The sequence below is a fragment of the Pseudorca crassidens genome, chromosome 15 (assembly GCF_039906515.1).
Source record: "Pseudorca crassidens isolate mPseCra1 chromosome 15, mPseCra1.hap1, whole genome shotgun sequence".
Classification (NCBI taxonomy): Eukaryota; Metazoa; Chordata; class Mammalia; order Artiodactyla; family Delphinidae; genus Pseudorca; species Pseudorca crassidens.
Genome location: NC_090310.1, coordinates 26,200,254 through 26,219,834, shown reverse-complemented (window position 1 = coordinate 26,219,834; position 19,581 = coordinate 26,200,254). Strand labels below are relative to the sequence as shown.

The 19,581-nt window shown below is 47.8% G+C and overlaps 1 protein-coding gene, 2 non-coding genes and 1 pseudogene across 5 annotated transcripts in view; 2 read left to right on the top strand and 2 right to left on the bottom strand.

Annotated features, from left to right (window-relative positions):
* LOC137206542 (transforming protein RhoA-like) overlaps window positions 1-4,137 on the bottom strand; it is a 29,871-nt pseudogene extending 25,734 nt beyond the window's left edge.
* On the bottom strand, window positions 1,068-1,140 carry TRNAG-GCC (transfer RNA glycine (anticodon GCC)). Its single transcript has one exon. It is a non-coding gene; the product is annotated as a tRNA-Gly (tRNA).
* LOC137208300 (small nucleolar RNA SNORD116) lies at window positions 2,857-2,950 on the top strand. The gene has a single exon (XR_010935605.1). It is a non-coding gene; the product is annotated as a small nucleolar RNA SNORD116 (small nucleolar RNA).
* Window positions 4,066-19,581, top strand: part of ABCC1 (ATP binding cassette subfamily C member 1 (ABCC1 blood group)) — a 130,588-nt gene continuing 115,072 nt past the window's right edge. For all 3 annotated transcript variants that reach the window (XM_067706541.1, XM_067706540.1, XM_067706539.1), the window contains exon 1: window positions 4,066-4,183. In XM_067706541.1, coding sequence (XP_067562642.1) covers window positions 4,136-4,183 — 48 coding nt within the window. In that variant the 5' untranslated portion in view covers window positions 4,066-4,135. The remainder of the gene's footprint in view (window positions 4,184-19,581) is intronic.

Below are 19,581 nucleotides of genomic sequence, written 5' to 3'. Positions count from 1 at the left end.
TACATGTATAAATGACGTTTTGTTTATCTATTCATCTATTGATGGACACCTGGGCTGCTTTCACTTCCTGGCTATTGTGAACAATGCTGCTATGAACATGGGATGGGTGTGGAAATATCTTTTTAAGTTCCTGCTTTTACTTCTTTTGGGGGTCTACCCAGAAATGGAATTGCTGGATCACATCCAGTAGGATTTTGTATTAAGCACGATAGGAGGCCAGGGGGGCTTTATGCAGGGGTGTTGTTTCCTTGCTTTAATAGGACTCCTCTGGTTGCTGTGTTGAGCTCTGATTGCAGTGGGGAGGGACAGGGATGGGGAGACCGGGCAGGAGGCTGTTACAGCAGTCCAGGTGAGAGACAGCAGTAGCTGGAAGATTCCAGTATGGCTGGGGAGGCCTATATGAAGCAAGTAAATTAGATGATTACAAATAGTGAAAAGTCCTGTGAAATAAATGAACAGGAACATGGTACTCTGATTTCAGGGAAAAACAAAAAGGATCTCTCTGGCATTCTTGATATATGATTCACTCAACTCATGGTCTACCAGGGCTGCTGATGCTTGAAATCCAGATCCCGCATTTTCACCATCAATTTATTTTGTTTGCTTTCATTGAGTGGGTTTGGCCCAGGGCCCAGAGCTGCTGGGTCTGAGGGTGTTCATTACTGTACTTGAGCCACAGGTGGGAAGGAAGGGGCTTGGAAAGAAGGGGAGGGGAAGACTTGTGAGTCTGTGGCTGAAAAAGAAGTGCGGAGAGGGTTTGGTGGTTAAAGCAGGGCTGAGTCTCCTCTCTGCCACATCCCAGCTGGGGGATCATGGGCAAATTATCTCATCCCTCTAACCATCAGTTTCTGCTCCTGGAAAACGGTATCCTCATTCATTTGGTCTGTCGTCTGCTTGCTTCTCACGAAGGCAGAGATCTTTGTTTTGTTTACCGAAGTGTCTACAGCACCTACATGGTAGGCCCCAATACATATTTTTATTTGATTTATTTATTTTCTATTTCAAATTTTCGTGTAAGTTATAACTTTTTTTTTTTTGGCTGCACCGTGTGGCATGTGGGATCTTAGTTTCCCGACCAGGGATCGAACCTGTGCCCCCTGCAGTGGCAGCACAGAGTCCTAACCATTGGACCACCAGGGAATTCCCTAATGTATAACTTTTACAAAGCAAAGCATAGCAAACTTAAGTGTCCAGCTCAACAAATTTTAAGATATGTGTGTGTGTGTGTAAACCATCTAATGACCACCAGATCAAGTTATAGAACATTTCCAGCTCTCCAGCAGGCTCTCTTGTACCTTGCCCTAATCACACTCCCTAAAGGTAACCACTATTCTGACATCAATCAACATTTATTAGTTTTTGCCTGTGCTTGGACTTCATCTAAATGGGATCATGAAAAATGTACTCTTTCGTGTTTGGCTTCTTTTGCTCCTTATTATGTGTCGTGAGATTTGTCCATAATGTTACATGCGTTAGTAGTTTGATCCTTTTTATGTTTTTGCTGTGTCACATCACAATTTATTCATCCTTTTGACTATTGATGGACAGTCAGGCTGTCTCTAGTTTTGGGCTATTTGAATAAAGCTGTTCTGGACATTTTTGGTAGATGGTCTTTTGGTCTTTTGATGACAGATTTTGGTCTTTTGATGGACAAAAGCACTCCTTTCTCTGGGAAAGGAGTGGAATTGCTATGTCACCGTGTAGTTGTATGTTTAGCTTTAGCAAAAATTGCCAAACGGTTTTCCAAAGTGGTTGAACCAATTTTCACTTCCACTAACAGAGGGTGAGTTTCGGTTGTTCCGCGTCTTTGCCAAGACTTGGCGTTTTCATTTCAGTCATTCTGGTGGGTGTGTAATGGTATTTCACTGGGTTTTACTTGTATTTCCCTGATGACTAATGATGTTGAGCACCTTTTCATAAAAATAAATATTTGTTGAAAGAATGGATGAATAAAGAATTTGAATAAAAATGGAAAGAAATCTGACCATCTCGTACCCTGCTTAAAATCCAGAAATGGCTCCCCATCACTTGTGGGGCCAGGCTGAAACCCTCCTCCAGCCAACAAGATCTTGCATGCTCTGGCCCCTCCTGATCCCTCCTGCCCCAGATGAGTCCCTTCTGCTTCTGTCTCTGATTCCTACCACCCAGACTGTCTTCAGATTCCTCCAGAGACTTGCTCTGTCCTGCTTCATGGTTTTCCATAAGCTGTTTTCTTCATCCCAGAACACAGCCCAGGCCTCATGAAACCAGACTCATCACTTGTATCCCAGTTCAAAAGACCCTTCCTCCAGGAAGCCTTCACTGACTTCCACTGCCAGTAGGCCAGGAGGACCCTTTAAAACCCTCTTACTCCCACTTTTTCTTCCTAGCTTTTATCACAGCTGTAAATATACTTTGTGTGATTATTTGATTAACCTGTTCCCCTCCCATTAAAAAAAAACACTTTAAACACCCCTCCCCCGCAAGAAACCCCAACACTTTAAGCACCATAAGAGCAGCAACTTTGTCCTGTTTCCAGAAAGACCTGGTGTATAGTAGATGCTCAGTAAGTATTTGTTAAATGTATAAATGTCAAAGCAACAGCTCAAAGAGCATTATAACCTGAAAGTAATTATCCCATAAAAACTCACTCACCCTGAGGGGAACCTGGGCCAATAAAAAAAAGTCACAGAAAACAATGCTATCTCCCTCCCTCCCTCACTAGGTTCATGGCAGGGCAGTGGCAGGGGGAGGGGGGCAGTCTCAAGTTCAATCACTCTTCCTGTTTTATTTGGTACAGGTGGTGTGTGTGTGTGTGTGTGGAGGAAAGCTTTGACTCCCAGGCCCCAGGCCCAGCTTCTGTCACTGGCTGCCTGTGTATTAAAAAGAGACAGTATAGTATGCATTCCTTGGAAAATCTGAGCAAAATGAGTGAGAACACTCTACCGTCTCCTCATCGAATCTGAGGTCCAAAAAAAAAGGAAAAAAAAAAAAAAAGACAGTATGGCAAGATGGTTAGCATTATAGATTCCTCCCTTCCCGATCAGTCAGCTTGGATTCAAAGTTTGGTTCAGCCACTTACGGTCTACATAATCCCTGACAAAGTACTCTGCCTCAGTGGGCCTCAGTCTCCTCAACTGTAAGATGGGGATAATAATAGTACTTACCTCTTGGGGTTCCTGTGAGCATTACACATGTTAATTCATGTTCATTGCTAACAGCTCAGCCTTGGGAAGCCCCATGACTGTGAATGCTTGTTAATTATTACTGTATCTCTAGTCCTCAGTTTCTTTACCTCAAAGGTAAAGATCAGTAACCTGGTTATTTCCTAAGTGCTGCAGAGAAGGTGGAGAAAATGTCAAAGCTGCTTGCACACAGCTGTTTGGGTTAGAGATTGGAGCCTTCAGGCTACGAGTGCTCTGGAGTCAGACTGGTCATGGGTTCCAGCCCCACTTTTGCCACTTGCCAGCTGTGTGACCTTGGGCAAGTCGCTTCACCTCTCTGAGCCTCAGTTTCTCCACCTGTAAAGCATAGATTAAATAGAGTATCCACCTCCTACTGTTTCTGCGTCAGCTCTGGAGTCAGCAGGCTGGGTAAGCCCGGTGACCCTGGAGAAGTCACTCAAACCTCTCTGCCTCTTGTTTTCTTCCTTCATGAAAAGGGAGTCATAACAGTGAGGGTGCGGTGAGGACGCAGCTATGGTGTCTGGCACTCTCCTGGCTCATAGATGGATAAGTACACTCTATTTCCCCCGGTTGTTTCTATTACTAATGCTGTCGTCGTCGTTGTTGTTACAGCAGGATTTGAAACCTGGTCGCGGGGTCTGGACGCAAAGGTCGCGGCCGCATCTACAGCGGACTTCCCCGGGCCTCCTATGAGGGGGTAAGATCGGGCGCCCGAGGGTCCGGGGCCAACCGGCCGGACCAGCGACAGTGCAACCTCCCGCCGTGGCCCAAGCGGGCCGGACGAGGTGAGCGGGGCGGGGCCGTGCGGGGCGGGGCCGCCGCATCCCCGTGACGCGCCGGCCAACCAGGCGGCGTTGCGGCCCCGGCTCCCTCCGCCGCTGCCTCCCGCCGTCGCCGCCGCCGCCGCCGCCGCCGCCGCCAGCAGCCGGGCTAGTCCGTCCGCCGCTGCCCGCCGTGCCCGAGCCGGCCGCATGGCGCTCCGCGGCTTCTGCAGCGTCGATGGCTCAGACCCCTTCTGGGTAAGTGCTCGGCGGCCGCCCGTGCCGCGTGGGGCCGGCGGCGGGGAGCGGGAGGGAGGGAGGCCGGCGGGCGGGGAGGCAGGCGGTTAGGGCGAAGCGCCGGGAAGGGCGGGCCGGGCCCGCAGCCCCGGGGACCCCTGCCGCCCCGAGCGCCGGGCTCCCCACCCAGCAGCTGGCCTGGGGGCTCCGCTCCCCAACCCGCCCGTGGCCGGCCCCTTCGGGAGTGCTGCTGAGGGGGGAAAACTTGGGTGACTCGGCTCCGGGGAAGCAGGGCGTTGGGGAGGGGTTGCCTGTGCCCGACTCTGGGGCTTTTGGGGGAAGGTGAGGGGCCAGAGCCTGGGGGAGGGGGCTGAAAAGAGGGGCCCTGTCCGCTCTGGGGTTCCCTTTTCGATTAAAAATAACCTGCCGGGGAAGGAGGCGCCAGACTTGGGGGGTGTCTCGCTGCTTAAGTTCCCCCATCTCCTTTGTGGTTTGGAGCCCCCTTTTCGCAAACACCCCGTTACCAAAGGGCTGAGCTGGGGAAGGGCTCAGGCTATGGAAAGGGGCTTCCAGCGACTGGGTTGAGGTTTTCCCCCTCCCCACTTGTTTTGCATCCATATTAGTCTCCTGTGGTTACAATTTTTTTTGTCATCTTTTACTTTCCTTTTGCTTATACTTTGAGGGGAGTTTGGGGGGAACAGGGGGAAAATTAGGGAAGTTTGAGGAACAGCCAGGAAAGAAGGTAGGGCTGCTCACCCCTGCTCGGACTTGCCTGACCCTGGGGTCAGGTTTGGGGTGCAGCTGAGGATGCCCAGTATCCTGATACCAGTGGGCGTGCCATTCCACCCCCTGAATCGTGAGGCTCGTCTCTGTGGGGACCCCCACCTCCAGGTTTCTTCTGAATGTCCATTGCTGAGCCTGCTGAGTCTTCGGAGTCCATTCTCTGTGGTTTAATCCCCAGTGTCTTGGGCTTTAGTTTCCCAGTAATGCTATTTGCCTCTTTGTTACAGGAAGCACTCTTGTGTCCCACCATCTTGATTATTGGTAAACACGGAATGCAGTTCTGGACAGGATAGTTTTCCCACTTTTGTTTAGGAATCAGGAGAGGGAAACACCCTTGGTTCTTTGGAGCCAGTGATTAGCATCCAAAAATACCTTCTTGTTCTGTTTTGTGGTCCTCTCCTTGCAGGCTGCATTTGGAGTGTTGAAAAGTCATCCTTGAGGGCCCCGTGGGAAAGGCTTTATTTTTGGGAGGTATCACTTGGTAGAATAACAAAACACTGCTGGGTATGTCTCACATTTTCAGGCCAGTGGGATCAGAGATTTACTCTGGGGCTGGAAATAGTCCAGAGCTTTGCACTCAAGGTCCAGGACTAATTGGAGAGCAGACTTATTTGCAAAGTAGTGTTGTACTTAGCAGAGAGAGGAGAATCTGAGGAGTCCTTGCTCCCCGTACCTGGTGTAACAACAGAAAGATGATTTCTGCAAGAATCAGATGGGGATCTGGTCTAGTGCTGGCTGTGAATACTGGAGTATCTCCTTGTTTATTTTCTTCTCATAAATTACAGAGGGGAAAAAATAGGTGGCTGTAAATTAGATTCTGCACCAGGGTGTATTTCATTGATGGCAACTGGCAGTTGACGTCTAGTCAGGTTTTCCAAAGTCGACTGGGTTTGGGGGTGTCCTCCGTTTATTTAGCTAAAGAAGCTCATCCGGGGAAACAGTTGTGTTTTTTCTCCTGCAAGGACTTTTGCTACAGAAGTTGCCAGGTGGTTGGCTTTCCCTTCTGCCAGGCCCTGCATCTTTCCCCAGTCTTTGGCCCTGCAGACTTTTCTCTGCGCTCCCTCCCTCTGGATTTCTGGACTTGCTGGATGTCCCAATTTCTGGAGGTGCCCTGGAACCAGAGTTTGAGAGTAGGCAGCTGGGGCATGAGAACTTCCAGGTAGCAGGAGAAACCAAAGTAATTGAAAGCAGGTGACTTCTGTGTTTTCCAGGGCACACACTCAAGGCCGGGAGAGACTCTGTGACCTTGGGCAAGCCAGTGTGCCTCTCTGTGCCTCAGTTTCCTCATCTGTAAAGTGGGGGTGGGGGCCCCCAAAGTCTCAACCTCCTGCGGTTGTTTTGAAAAGTAAATGAGTCCATCTGTGCAAGTGGCTCAGCCTGTGCCCTGCACAGAGTTAAGCAGAGGTTATTATTCTTCTTTCCAAAGATGAAGTTGTGTGTTTCGAGTTGCTTGTCCTTCCTTTGGACCCACTTTTTCTTCACCTGGGGCATGGGATTGGGCCACCCACCCAGTCATGCCTGCCTCCTCCCTTGACCAAGGTCATGTGTTTAGAAATCAAGGTGACTAGCCCACCTGAGACTCTAGTCAGAGCTTTGTTCCTGGGCCAGTGCTGGCCTCTGAGCCCCAGGAAATGGCCAGAAAAACCAGCACGTGGAAATAGCCTGTGGTGAGTGTTTGGCTGACTTCCCACCTTCACCCAGGCAAATGCTCTGGGATGGAAAAAGAGGAACTTGGTTATCTAAATGGAAAACAGGGGCTGAGTTCCCCAGCGCTGGGTTTGCCTTTGTTTTTTTTTTGAGGGTGGTTGTAGGGGGGCGGGTAGGAAGGACTGTTTTGTGGCTGATGTTTAAATGATGGTTGGGAAAATGGGCCCGGGCCTCCCCTTGCGAGTTAATGTTTTTAAAAAATTCATTTATTAATGTGTTGCGTGTCCAGTGTAGAAAAATCAGAAAATGTCGAAAAGTAAGCGACAAGTCAGTAAGCAGTGGAGTATGGCGGCTCTGAGCAGTGCTCACATCCCTGGGGTTCACAGCCTGGCTCTGCAGCTTGGGCGAGTTACTTCCCCCTCCATGCCTCAGTTTCCCCATGTGTATAATGAGGATGGTAACACGGTACCAAGAGAATCCTTGGCAGGTGCTTAGAATGTTGCTGCTTGGTATACAGTTAGCACTTAGTACATGTGGGCGGTGCAGCAACTGGAATTTTCTAGTTAATTTTTGCTGCTGTACCTGCTGCTGCTGGGGATGAACAGAAGTGGTGGATCTGTGTCATGGTTCATGGAGTCCTGCTAATATTTGGTCCTGGTGCTGATACTTGCCACGGAGCTGCCCTGAACCATCTTCCACCTGAGTAACCCCCTGAATATTCAATTTAGCTGCTAAAGGGTGGGAGAAAAGGAGTATTTTAGAAACCATTTGAAATTCTTCTTGGGGTAAGGTCTGACCTTGGGGTCAGGCTAATTCCTGGCGTAATTAGCTCCCTTAGGCTTTACAACAATGTAGAATGAGCGGATTTATTTTTCCCCCATTCTTCAAATTTTCTATGGGTTTTTAGACGCATCACTGTGCCTTCCTCCACCTTCCTCTCTGCCCCTCCTTCCAGTCTCCTCTCTCCCTTGCGGATTAGAGCCAAAGGGGCCCTGGAACTGATGGGGTCTTCCCCTCCGTCCACCCCACTTCACGCATGTTGAATCTGAGGCTCAGAATGGCAGCGTGACAAGGCTTTGGGAGGAGAAAAGCCATTTGAGAGGCTAGGGCAGGGCAAGGGCTAGTTCAGGGTTCCTGGGTTCCCCTCCAGCCTTGCAGAACGAAGCCGCAGCGACCCAACAACAAGGAGCAGTGATCTTCTCGCAGCTGGACCGGCTCTGTTTGTGATAGTCTTGGAGGAGCCTCACGTTTGGAACCCAGTGGTGGACGGAAAATCTCTCTTTCCATTTGTGTTCTCAACTTTTTGGAACTAACGTCTCCACCTGGGTGTCTCATGGGTGGCTCCAGTTTACCGTGTCCCACATGGAACTTGGAGCCCCCTCACCCCAGCCCTCCCCATCTCAGCTGATGGCAGCCCTGTCCCCAGAGGCTCAGGCCCAAACCCTGCATCATCCTTGACTCCCCACCTTTGCCTCCCGTTGCACAGCTGATCTCTCAGCAAATCCTGTTGCCTGTTCCTTCAGAATGCCTGCTTCTCACTGCTTCTCCAGCTGCTGCTCTGGCCAGAGCCACCATGGGCTCAATCCTGCATTTGGGTGTTCCCGCCTCAGTGCGTTCCCTGCTGCCCTCCTTGGCCCCTACAGTCTGGTCTCAACCCTGCAGCCAGAGGGCTCCTGTTAAAGACAGAGGTCAGAGCCTCTCCCCCTTCTGCCCAAGACCCTGCAGCGACGCCCCACTTCCCTCAGGGAAAAAGCCAGAGGGCTTAGAGAGGCTTACAAGGCCTGACAGCATCTGGTCCCCTCACCTCTCTGACCACATCACCTGGTACTTTCTGTCTCCCTCACACTGCCTCAGGGCCTTTGCAGTTGCTGTTTCCCCTGCCCAGAATGCTCCTGCGCCTTCAAATCCTTGTTCAGATGTCACCCCAGTCAGCCTTTCCCTGACTCCCTGCTGCTTCCTTGTATTCCCAGTCCTCTGGCTCCTCCCAACCCCCCCTTCCCAACCCAGTACGTACTGCCATCTACACCAAATCTTTTTTTTTTTTTTTTTTTTTGCGGTACGCGGGCCTCTCACTGTTGTGGCCTCTCCCGTTGCGGAGCACAGGCTCCGGACGCGCAGGCCCAGCGGCCATGGCTCACGGGCCCAGCTGCTCCGCAGCATGTGGGATCCTCCCGGACCGGGGCCCGAACCTGCGTCCCCTGCATCGGCAGGCGGACTCTCAACCACTACGCCACCAGGGAAGCCCTACACCAAATCTCTTACTTATTTGTTTTGTTTACTCCCTGTAAACTCTCACCAAAAGGTCAACTTCACAGGGACAGGGGTTTTGCCTGTGCTGTGTAATCCCAGCACCTGGAACAGTGCCTGGAACATAGTAGGTGCTCAGTAAATATTTACTGAAGGAATGAATGACATGAAGCTTTGGAGTGGCTTGTGAGCTGGGTTGGAACCTCTTTCCAGAGCCCTCTAAGGATGAAACAGTCCCTTACCTGTTTGGAATGGATTCTCAGGTAGAACAAGCCTTCCAGCTTCCACATCCAACTGCTTATATTTTGTCTTGCAAAGGTCAGAACTGAGTCTGGTCCGTCCCTTTTTCCAGGACTCAGAGCCTGGCATACTGTAGGCGCCATTAGCATTTGAATTTGAGTGTCTAAGGTACGAGTTCCTTGGGGGGAGTTAGATCTGGCCCACTGGTGTGCTGCTTTGACTTTATTTTAATGTTGAATTACTATGATTGCTAATATTTACAGATGGGGAGAATTCACAGAAAAATCTGCATTTCTGACTTTTGAAAAATCATTGCATGAGGGCCCATGTTTGTACGTGGTGGTGGTCAGCTGGGGCTGCCCCCTGCAGAACAGGCCTGCTGGCCCCAGGTTGCCGCAGTCCCCGCTCCTCCTTATTGCACTTTAATTCGTAGGCCCGGCGTCTGTTGCCTTTTTTCTTCGTGCTTTCTTACCTGGTCTGCTTCCCTCACTGATGGACCCCACCTGGCACCCATAGGCATTTGAGTCGGCATCTCCTGCTTTGAAGCCCGGCCTTTTGGTGAGGTGACTGGGGCCGCTCTGGCTCACTGGTTTGGTGCTGCTCTAGCTTGGTCATGTTGGCAGGAGGGAGATGGATAAACAAATTATCAATGCCCGGGGAATTTGAAGCAAGCGTCTAGTTTGTGATGTCGGCTCCAGATTTTCATGGTGGGATAAGGTCTAGATTTCATCAGCTCTTAATGGTCAGTAAAACTCTAGCCCATAAAAACTTACCTGAACGTTTTGCCAAAAGGGATAAAGGGCTAATGAAATGGATTGAGATAATGACAAGGACTTGAACATCCTGAGGCGAGTGTTTCCCCCAACCTGGCATGGTAACTGAGACAGCGGCTCTTCCGGTGGAGCTGTGGAACCCCTGCTTCCCTCTTGAAGGCTGAGCAGTGAGGAAGCCGGCGTGGGGGAGGGGTGGTAGGTGTGGAGCAGTTTCTCATCCTGGGCACTCTTGACCTTTTGGGCCAGGTAACTCCGTTGTGGGTCTGCCCTGTGCGCTCTGGGCTGTTTGGCAGCATCCCTGGCCTCTACCCACTAAATGCCAGTAGCACCTCCCCGCTGTTGTGACAACAAAAATGTCTTCAGACGTTGTCAGACGTCCCCTGGGTGGCGAAGTCCCACAGCCGTTGGTGGGGAGGAATCTGGAGGAGAAATCTGGGGCAAGACTTTTGCCTCACCCCTCCTGCATTTCCTTAAGTTTTTTTTTTGTTTTTTTTTTTTTGCGGTACGCGGGCCTCTCATGTGGGATCTTCCCGGACCGGGGCACGAACCCGTGTCCCCTGCATCGGCAGGCGGACTCTCAACCACTGCGCCACTAGGGAAGCCTTCCTTGAGTTTTTAGGCTGTTGAACGTCTCCCGTAATTGGCTTATTGGGGTTGCTGTGGAGAAGCTTAATGAGATGTTAAGGAGGTTAAACTCCAATTAGCTAGAGAAGCGATTGCAGCCGTTTCCATGCTGTTTGCCACTTTCTACCCAGGGCTTTTCTCCCCGAATCCATTTGGGTTGGGAGTGGGGTTTCTGACGGCTCAGTCCCAGCGTGAAGTCCTGGTCCTTAGAGGTCAGCTTTGAAGCGCTGCTCATTCATCTTAAACTGCCCCAGGATAGGTGGACAGTTACAAAGTCGAGACTCTACTTAAGTTTCCCCTTGGTTTAATTGTGGGGTTTCATCTCCTGGAGGAGGTTGCCAAGTTCTGGAAAATGGGTTCTAGGTGACCCGGGGAGGGTGGCATCCGGTACCCTCGGGGAATAATTCAGGTTTTTTGAGGCTTTTTCCTTCCCTCTCAGTGAGTTGTCTCTCTGAGAACCTCCGTTTACCTTTTATTGGCCTCTTGGGTAACTACGGATACGTGCTTGGGGATACCTTCCTCTCTGGAGAACAGTTTTCAAGTGCCTGCGTTTCCCCGGCACGGACAGCTTGAGAGTGGTTTTTACAACACTGGATTCGTTCTCCTGTTCTTCCCGCAACCTTTTCTCACTCGTTCATTTATTCAGTCTTTTATTATTAATTGAGCATCTGCAGGGTGCTGACACTGTTCTAGATGATGGGAATACAGCCACGAACAAGGCAGACGAGGTCCACGTTCTCATGGAGCTTACGCTGGGGATGACCAAAATGATTTTGGGTGGCGGCAAGTGCTGCAAAGATGTGAACTGGGAAGAACTGGGGTGCAAGCTATGATAGGGGCATGTCCAGGGAAGGCTTTTTGGAGGAGGTGACATTTGACCTTTGACCTGAATGGCAAAGCTGGCTGTGCAAGGGCTGGGGGAAGGGAGCCTCAGACAGAGGGAACAGCAGATGCAAAGGCCCTGAGGTGCAGAGCCCGTCTCATGAAAATCTTGCCTGGAGCATTCTGCAAAAATCCATAAAGCACTAATAAAATGGCTTGTGGTAATAATAAGGGTTTGGAAATTCCAAGGAAGAAGCTCACTGCAGCTTAGCGAGGAGATGGAGCGTTACTTGCTCCCTGATAGTCATGGGCTTTTGATCCATTTAGGTTTGAGCGAGTCTCAGGTTTATATTTTTCAATGAGTTTCATCTGTTTCAGAACCTTAGCTGCACCGTTCAGGGTCAGATCAAGTTGGAATTCCCCACTTGATTCCCCTTCAAAGCATTTTCAGGGCCCATTAAGATGATGAGGTGCTTTTCTTGCACGATTAAGATGACTTTCTATAGATTGCTAGAAAACTCTTCTTTTAAAACTAGATGTTGGAGTGAAGTAAGTCAGAAAGAGAAAAACAAATACCGTATGCTAACACATATATATATGAAATCTAAAAAAAAAAAAAGGTTCTGAAGAACCTAGGGGCAGGACGGGAATAAAGATGCAGACGTAGAAAATGGACTTGAGGATATGGAGAGGGGGAAGGGTAAGCTGGGACGAAGTGAGAGAGTGGCATAGACATATATACACTACCAAATGTAAAACAGATAGCTAGTGGGAAGCAGCCGCATAGCACAGGGAGACCAGCTGGGTGCTTTGTGACCACCTAGAGGGGTGGGATAGGGAGGGTGGGAGGGAGACGCAAGAGGGAAGAGATGTGGGGAATATATGTATACATATAGCTGATTCACTTTGTTATAAAGCAGAAACTAACACACCACTGTAAAGCAATTATACTGCAATAAAGATGTTAAAAACAAAACAAAACTAGATGTTGAATTGGCCTGGAAGATCTTGCACGGTAACTTTTTTGATTGTGCTTTTACTTTCAAAAAATTATCATTTTAAAAAAGTTATAACTTTTTATTTTAAAGTTATAACTTTTTAAAAAAGTTATAAAAATCCCAGAATAAAACTATATTCTAGAAGAATATAAAGGGAAAGTAAAAGTTTCAGTACTTCCTCTCCCTGTGCTCTGTTTGCAGAAGTCGCCATTCATGGTAGTTTTTTGGGTGTCCTTCTAGAAAATTTCAAGCATATGCAAATATGTATGAAGGATGAGGGGGTGGGGAGAGATTGAAAATGAGTATCTTTTTTTTCCTCCCCAAATAGTTTCATATTCTGAATAATGTTCTGTATCTGGCTCCTTTCACTAAGAAACCAGTGTTGATTTTCTTTACATGTTAAGTCCATGCAAATTGAAAGAGAAAGGGAATAATACTTTGCAGGCCACACTTTCTTCTGTTAAGGACTGTGCTGTGTATTCACCCAGTCCTCCCTCGGTTGCTGTCAGGGTCCTTGGTTCCAGTTTTCAGTGTGATGAACGGTGCTGCCCCGAGCACTCATCTTGGTACTGTATGCAAATAGATGTAAATGACAAAGCAGAGTAAATCCCTACCCCCACCCCCCCACCCCGAAATTGCTGGGTTGGGGGATATGTGCATTTTGAAATCTGACCGTTCTAATCGTCAGGTGGAGCTGTAGTTTATACTCCCACTAATGGACTCAGCAACATTTATTAAGCACCTGCTATGTTTGTGGCATTTGAGAGCATTGATCAGGCTGGGAATTGACCAGGTTCATGTTGCTTCCCTGTGTATGAGAGGGTTTTGCCCAGCGGAGTTAAACCTTACGTTCCAGTGGATTTGGTCCAGAGAATGATTGGTTTTGTTCTAATTTTAAAAAGATATGTTTAAATTTTAAACGTTCTTTGACGTCTTTGTTGTTTAAAAAGTGTTTTTACATCAACAATTTAACAACAGGTAAAAGTTTTACTCATAATCTAATGCTAATACATGCTAATACAACTCGGATTTAATTTTTACATGTAAACTTTCTAGTTTCATTGTAGAGTTCTTTTGTTCCCAAAGTGATACTCCTTGTGAGAAAACAACATAGAGATATTTAAATAAAGCGTTAACTCTCTCTCTAATCAATAACCAAGCTATACTTCCTGTCCTTTCTCTGTAATCATGGAAATGTTTATAAACATAAATAATATGCTTAAAAATAAAATGGGTTATGTTATAATCACTTTATTTTTGCTTAACATATGATACATGGCAATACATAGAATCTCACTAGTAATTCCTTAGTGAATTGTATAATATAGATTTGCTATAATTAATTCAGCCATTTCCCAGCTAATAACATCGCTTGTGTTATTCCCCATTTTTTGTTTCTGTAAACAATGCTCCAGTGAACATTCCTGTACATGGGTTAAAATTATGTAAATTTTAGTTTTTCATGGGTATTGGCCTGTTATTTTCCAGAAAAGTTGTAGCAAGTCCATTCCTAGTGACAGGGACTGAGAATTCCCATTTCTCTGCATCCTTCCTGGCACTGGACATGGCCGAATTCTGTTAATTTGATGGACAAAAAAGATATCTTTTTTCACCCACGTTTCCCTTAGAAGTTAGAAGCTGAGCATCCTACAACATATTCCCTGGTAATTTGCATGTTCTTTTCTGTGCATGTCTTTCTTTCAGTGTCCTTTTCGTGCATCTTTACTCTGGTTTGCTTTTTCCTGTTAATTTGCGGGGCCTCTCAGTATATTGGGAATCTCGCCCCTTTGTCTGTCATGTGTGTCGCACATATTTTTCCATTGGCCATTGTTTGTTGGTGTGTTGACATCCGATTCTTGTCCAGATTTTTATGTGGTTTTGCAGGTTGCGCTTGTAAAGTGTGCACTATTTTCTATCCCACATTTTCATTTATTCTTGTAAGAATTTTCCCATGTTCCTGCACAACTTTTGTAATTATACCTTTAAATGTCCAAGCAGTAGTTCCTAGTATTGGTAGACTGTAATTTATATAATTATTGCCTGTGGTTTGACATTTAGGTTGCTGTTTCCCCCCTTCTTTTTTTTTTCTTTCACAGAGAACATTGTAATGAATATCACATGGGTAGTGCCTGTTGACTTACTTTCTTGGAACATACTCTTAGGAGTGGAGTGAATATCTCAAATCATCGAAAAGGTTTTGTCCTATCTACAGCCTGGCTTGTGTTTAAAAAAGTGGTGGCTCAATTCTAGCAGGGTCTCTCTAAGGGTGCCCATCATTATTGTTGTTGTTTTTATGATTGTTAATAGCAGATGACCGGTGCATATTAATGGCAGTGCCTTCTGCAGTCCCTCTAATCAGCTTTATAAGGCTGGAGACCAGTGGCCCAGGGGAAAGCTGGAGCTTTAGGGTGCTGGGGAAGGTGACCTTTAGGGTGCTGGGGAAGGTAGTTATAATTTAGATTACCCAGGAGCCCTATGATAAGGCTTCGTCTTCAAAAACAGTTTCACTCACTCAGGGTCGCGGAGCAAAGACACGTGGTAGTTTAGGCTCTGAGAACTGCAGTTGTAGTGTAATGGGGCTCTCCCTTCTTTTACTTTTGTCCACTGAGATCCTTGTGGTCTAGGTGGACCACTTCACACTTGGTGCTGGGGTCAGGGCTGGCCTACTTCCAGCTCATTTGCACATTTGGTGGGGAGGGGTTGGAGAAATGGCCCCCCCCTCAGTCAGACCCTCTTTATTCCCAAAGAGGATATTAGTTGGGGGTGGTGGTGGTGGGGCCAAGCATTGGCAGCTGAAGGCATGGGGATACTTGGGCGAGGAGAAGGTGTCGCTCCAAAGAAAGCCAGGGACACATACGGCTGGGGTCACGAGGCCAGCTTCAGGGGCCTGGGTGCGAAAATCGGTCCTGCCAGTTCCCGGTGTGCGACCTTGGGCCAGTCACTTCACCTCTGGGAGCCTCAGTGTCCTCATCTGTAAAGTGGGGATCATGATCATGCCGTGTATCTCACAGAGTTGGAAAGAAAAGAGGCAAGATATAGAGGATGCTTAGCTAAGCGTGGCAGGCACTTGCTGTGGTGCTGCAGGAGGCTGGACAGGAGGGGACCGTGATGGACAGTTGGGGGCAGTGGAGTGGGGATTTCTGGTGTGGCAATTCTCTTCTGGTTTATCACCTCCTTGTAACCTCTGGGCCCACGCAGGCCTTGACAAAATCAGGATGGAGCCCAGCGCAATTTCAGGGATGCAGACTACCGGTCCCCAGCATCTGAGGATTTGGGCTAATTCGCCCAGTTGTTATGGGGTGTCTGTAGGGTGCCCGGGTCTGGATGAGGCATGCCAGGGTGTTGGGTGTCAGCTCTGAAATTGGGCTGATGGGTGGGGAAATTCATTCTGCAGATTTTCTTTGTAGTTGAGGATTAAGAAGACTTGCTTAAGTACTTAAATCCATGGCACAGGAGTGAAGGTGGGCTGTGACAGCTGAGACTGCTGACAGACGCATACTTGGGAAGTTCCAGGTTTTCAGTTACTGTAAAGATGGTCACGATTGAGTTACTTAAGGGGACTTCTTTTCTCTTATGCTCTTCTTTGTCTGACATTATAAGAGGTCCAGTATAAAATGAAATAGTACAGGAACCAGTATAGTAGAATGTGAAAATCCTCCATAATGATGCTCTTCTAGAGATAACCTCTTATTGGCATTTTAATTTTCAGTCTCTTTTCTCCGCACATCCCAAATATAAGATATTTTTTTTTAAAAGCAGGAACGGGATTTTCTGAAAACATTCTTTATGTTTCAGTAACTGTGCATCTTGGATTCGACCCATTTTTAACTAACATATTTACTCAAAGGTGAAATGTCAACATGAGCCTAATTAAGTAATTTGCTAATAATTGTTTCCTCTCCAGGCGGTTGGATAGCCTTGTTTTTTAACTTCTATGTAAGGGAGATCTGGGAATGATGTGAAGCAAGGTTGGGTGGGTGTCAAAGGGGCATGTTTTCCACCCTCTTAGATGCCCCTTGCAGGAGACAGAGCCTCCGAGGGTCAGTGTGCCAAGACCGTGAGCTGTGCACAGAAGACAGAGCTCTCACCCCTTGGTCCCGTAGCCTGGGCCCATTCAGTCGACATTCTCTGGGTGCTCTTGATTATCCTTGCACTGAACTTGATGCCGGGAGTCAAAGATGTGCAGAGCAGAGCTCCCGCCACCTTTGAGTGCCAGTCTTGTCTGGGGATTGAACAAATGAGTGGAAAATCATAGCTGTGCAGTGCTACGAAAGGGAGCTCTGTGATGTGGTAGGGGGTTTGATCTGATCCAACGAAGGAAAGGAGAGACTTCCTGAGCCTACGTGATATTATAGGTTTGGCTGTATGTGGCGTAGACCCTAAACACAGTGGCTTAAGATAGAAGCTAAATTCTCTCTGGTGTAAAAATCCCAGTTTGGTGTGGCAGCTCTGTCCCTGAGGGTGTCAGGGGCCCAAGCCCCTCCTGTCTTGTTGCTTTGCTGTCCCCAGGTGCCACCCACATTGTTGACCCAAGCATGTGTACTGCTGTGACTTCCCTGGTGGGCCAGTGGTTAAGAATCTGCCTTCCAGTGCAGGGGATGCGGGTTTGATCCCTAGTCGGGGAACTAAGATCCCACAGGTCGCGGGGCAACTAAGCCGGTGCACCACAACTACTAAGCCTGTGCGCTCTGGAGCCCGCATGCCGCAACTAAGACCCAACACAGCCAAAACTAAAATAAATAAATATTAAAAAAAAAAAAAAAAAGGAATGTGCAACCCCATGTCCACATTCCAGCCAGAGCGAAGGGGGCAGAAGGGTGCAACCCAGAAGTCACCCACATCACTCTGTTCACATCCCACTGGCCAGTACCTAGTCATGTGACCACATCTAGCTACAAGGGAGTCCGGGAAATGTAGTTTCTTTTCTGGACAGGCATGTGCCCAGCTGAAGATTAATTACTAGGGGTTCAGGAAGAGTGGGTATTGGAGTACAACTAGTAGTTTGCTACAAAGACAAAAGCAGAAGATAAGAGTGTTCTAGGCAGTGGAAAAAGCATGTACAAAAGCCCCAGCTTAACAAGGAAGGCCAGTGTGGAGATTGGAGAGAAGGGGGGCTGTCGTGAGGAGACAGACATGGACCTCTAGACTTGGATCCTCCAGAAAGTCTTGGTTGCTTGATTTACTGTCTTTAGCACCAAGGCAGGGGTATTTTACATACAGTCCTTACAGGCAGCTTCCTTTCTAGGTGTTGCAAAGAACTAATGACTGAATCAATTCTAGTCTTATTTATTTATTGGCTGTGGTGCATGGGATCTTCGTTGCTGAGCTCTGGCTTCTCTCTAGTTGTGGCACACAGGCTCCAGAGTACGTGGGCTCTGTAGCTGCTTCATGTGGGCTCAGTAGTTGTGGCACATGGGCTTAGTTGCCCCACTGCATGTGGGATCTTAGTTCCCCGACCAGGGATCGAACCGGTATCCCCTGCATTGCAAGATGGATTCTTAACCACTGGACCACCCGCGAAGTCCCCAATTTTAGTCTTTAGTCCTATTTTATTGGGTAACTTTGGTGAGAATTTATTTTTGTAAATAACATGCATTGAGGATTATTCTATGTCAAGTAGTGCCTTCTTTGTAAATACTTTGTTTGGGGCTCATGGTAATGCTGGGTATGTGCTCTTGTGATCCCTTATTTAGATGTGGAAACTGAGGGCACAGTTAAACTTGCCCATGTTCACACAGCTGGCAAGGGTTGTAGACAGTGTTCAAAGCTTCCAGTTTGACCTCAGTGCCTGCCCTCTTCTCCACTGTCTCACCCTCAGTCCCTTGTGTGTAGTCTTCATGATTTTGACATTTATATCTCACTTCATACCTACTAGGATTGCATTTGGCTCTAAGGAACAGAAAGCATAACTCCAGTGGCCTAGACCTAAAAGTATTTACTCTTTTACACATCAGGAGGTCTAGTACCTCTGGCGGTTGCTGGCATTGGATTAGTGACCCAGTGGTGTCAGGGCTGACACCATTTTCTTTGTCTTTCCCTCAAAGCCCCAGAATGGCTGCCATCACATGTAGGTTCAAGGTAGGGAGAGAGAAGGAGCACACCAGCCTCATTTATATCTTTTTATTCAGGAGAGTGAAAATCTTCCCTCAAAGCCCCTCTCCTGGTGCTGTAGACTTCTGCTCGTGTCTCCTTGGCTGGAGCTGGATCACATGACCACCTCTAGCTAGTAGGGAGGCAGGGAAAGTGAGCATTTGGTTTTACGCTTCTTTAGCGGGAGACAGCGAGAGAGAAGGGAGTTGGGAAAGGCTGTTGAGGAAGCTAACCAGTAGTGTCTGCCACCTACTTATTTACTACTTTTCTTTAAATAAGTTCACTTTTTTTTTTTAAACCTAAATAAATTTATCCCCAAAGGAAGTTTCATGTCACTTTTGAATTTCTATTAGGTTGCAGGTTGGTCATATTCTTGTATTTACCTAATAGCTGTTAAATATGTCACCACTAAATGAAAAAATAGGATATTCTGCAAACTGCCTAGATCAGTGCTTCTCTCCTCCAGGCAGTTTTGGCCCCAGGAGACATTTGTCAACATCTGGAAGCATTTTTGGATGTTGCAACTGGAAGGAGGGTGCTCCTGGCATCCAGTGGGTAGAGGCCAGGGATGCTGCTAACATTGTACAATGCATAGGGAAGCCCTCCCAATAACAAAGAATTATCGGGGCCCAAATGTCAAGAGTGTGAAGATTGAGAAACCCTTGCCCAGACTCAGTCCACATGCTGCCATGTTTTGGGCAAGGCCATGATTTGCTAGTCACGTATCACTGTCTGTGTGATTCTGTTTTCTCCCGGGTGACGGTATATCGGTAACACTTTACATCTGCAGCCTGCTTGTACTTTTCAGGCCTCTTCCCACAGCTAATCAGATCTCCAGCAAACCTGAGAAGTATACATGTGGATGTGAATTCAGCATGTTGCTGCTCCCCAAGTATCTTATAGAAATTGAGGAGAAGGGAGCTCATGGACCCAGAAGTGGTTGAAATAAAAACCCTTTTCTGAGGCAGATCCTATCTGAGTGTGTGTTTCAGAAAGAACACTGTGCTGGCAGAGAGGATTTCTCTCATGGGGCCAGGCAGAAACCATGACCCTTGGGAAAGGGCTGTACGTCCTTTGTTGAGTAGGTTTTATTGCCTCCTCTCTGCCTGGGTTTGGCAAAAACAACCTGGCCTGGGCAAGGGCCTGGGGAAGGAACTGTGGAGACAAGAACGCAGCTGGCAGGTGGAGATTATCA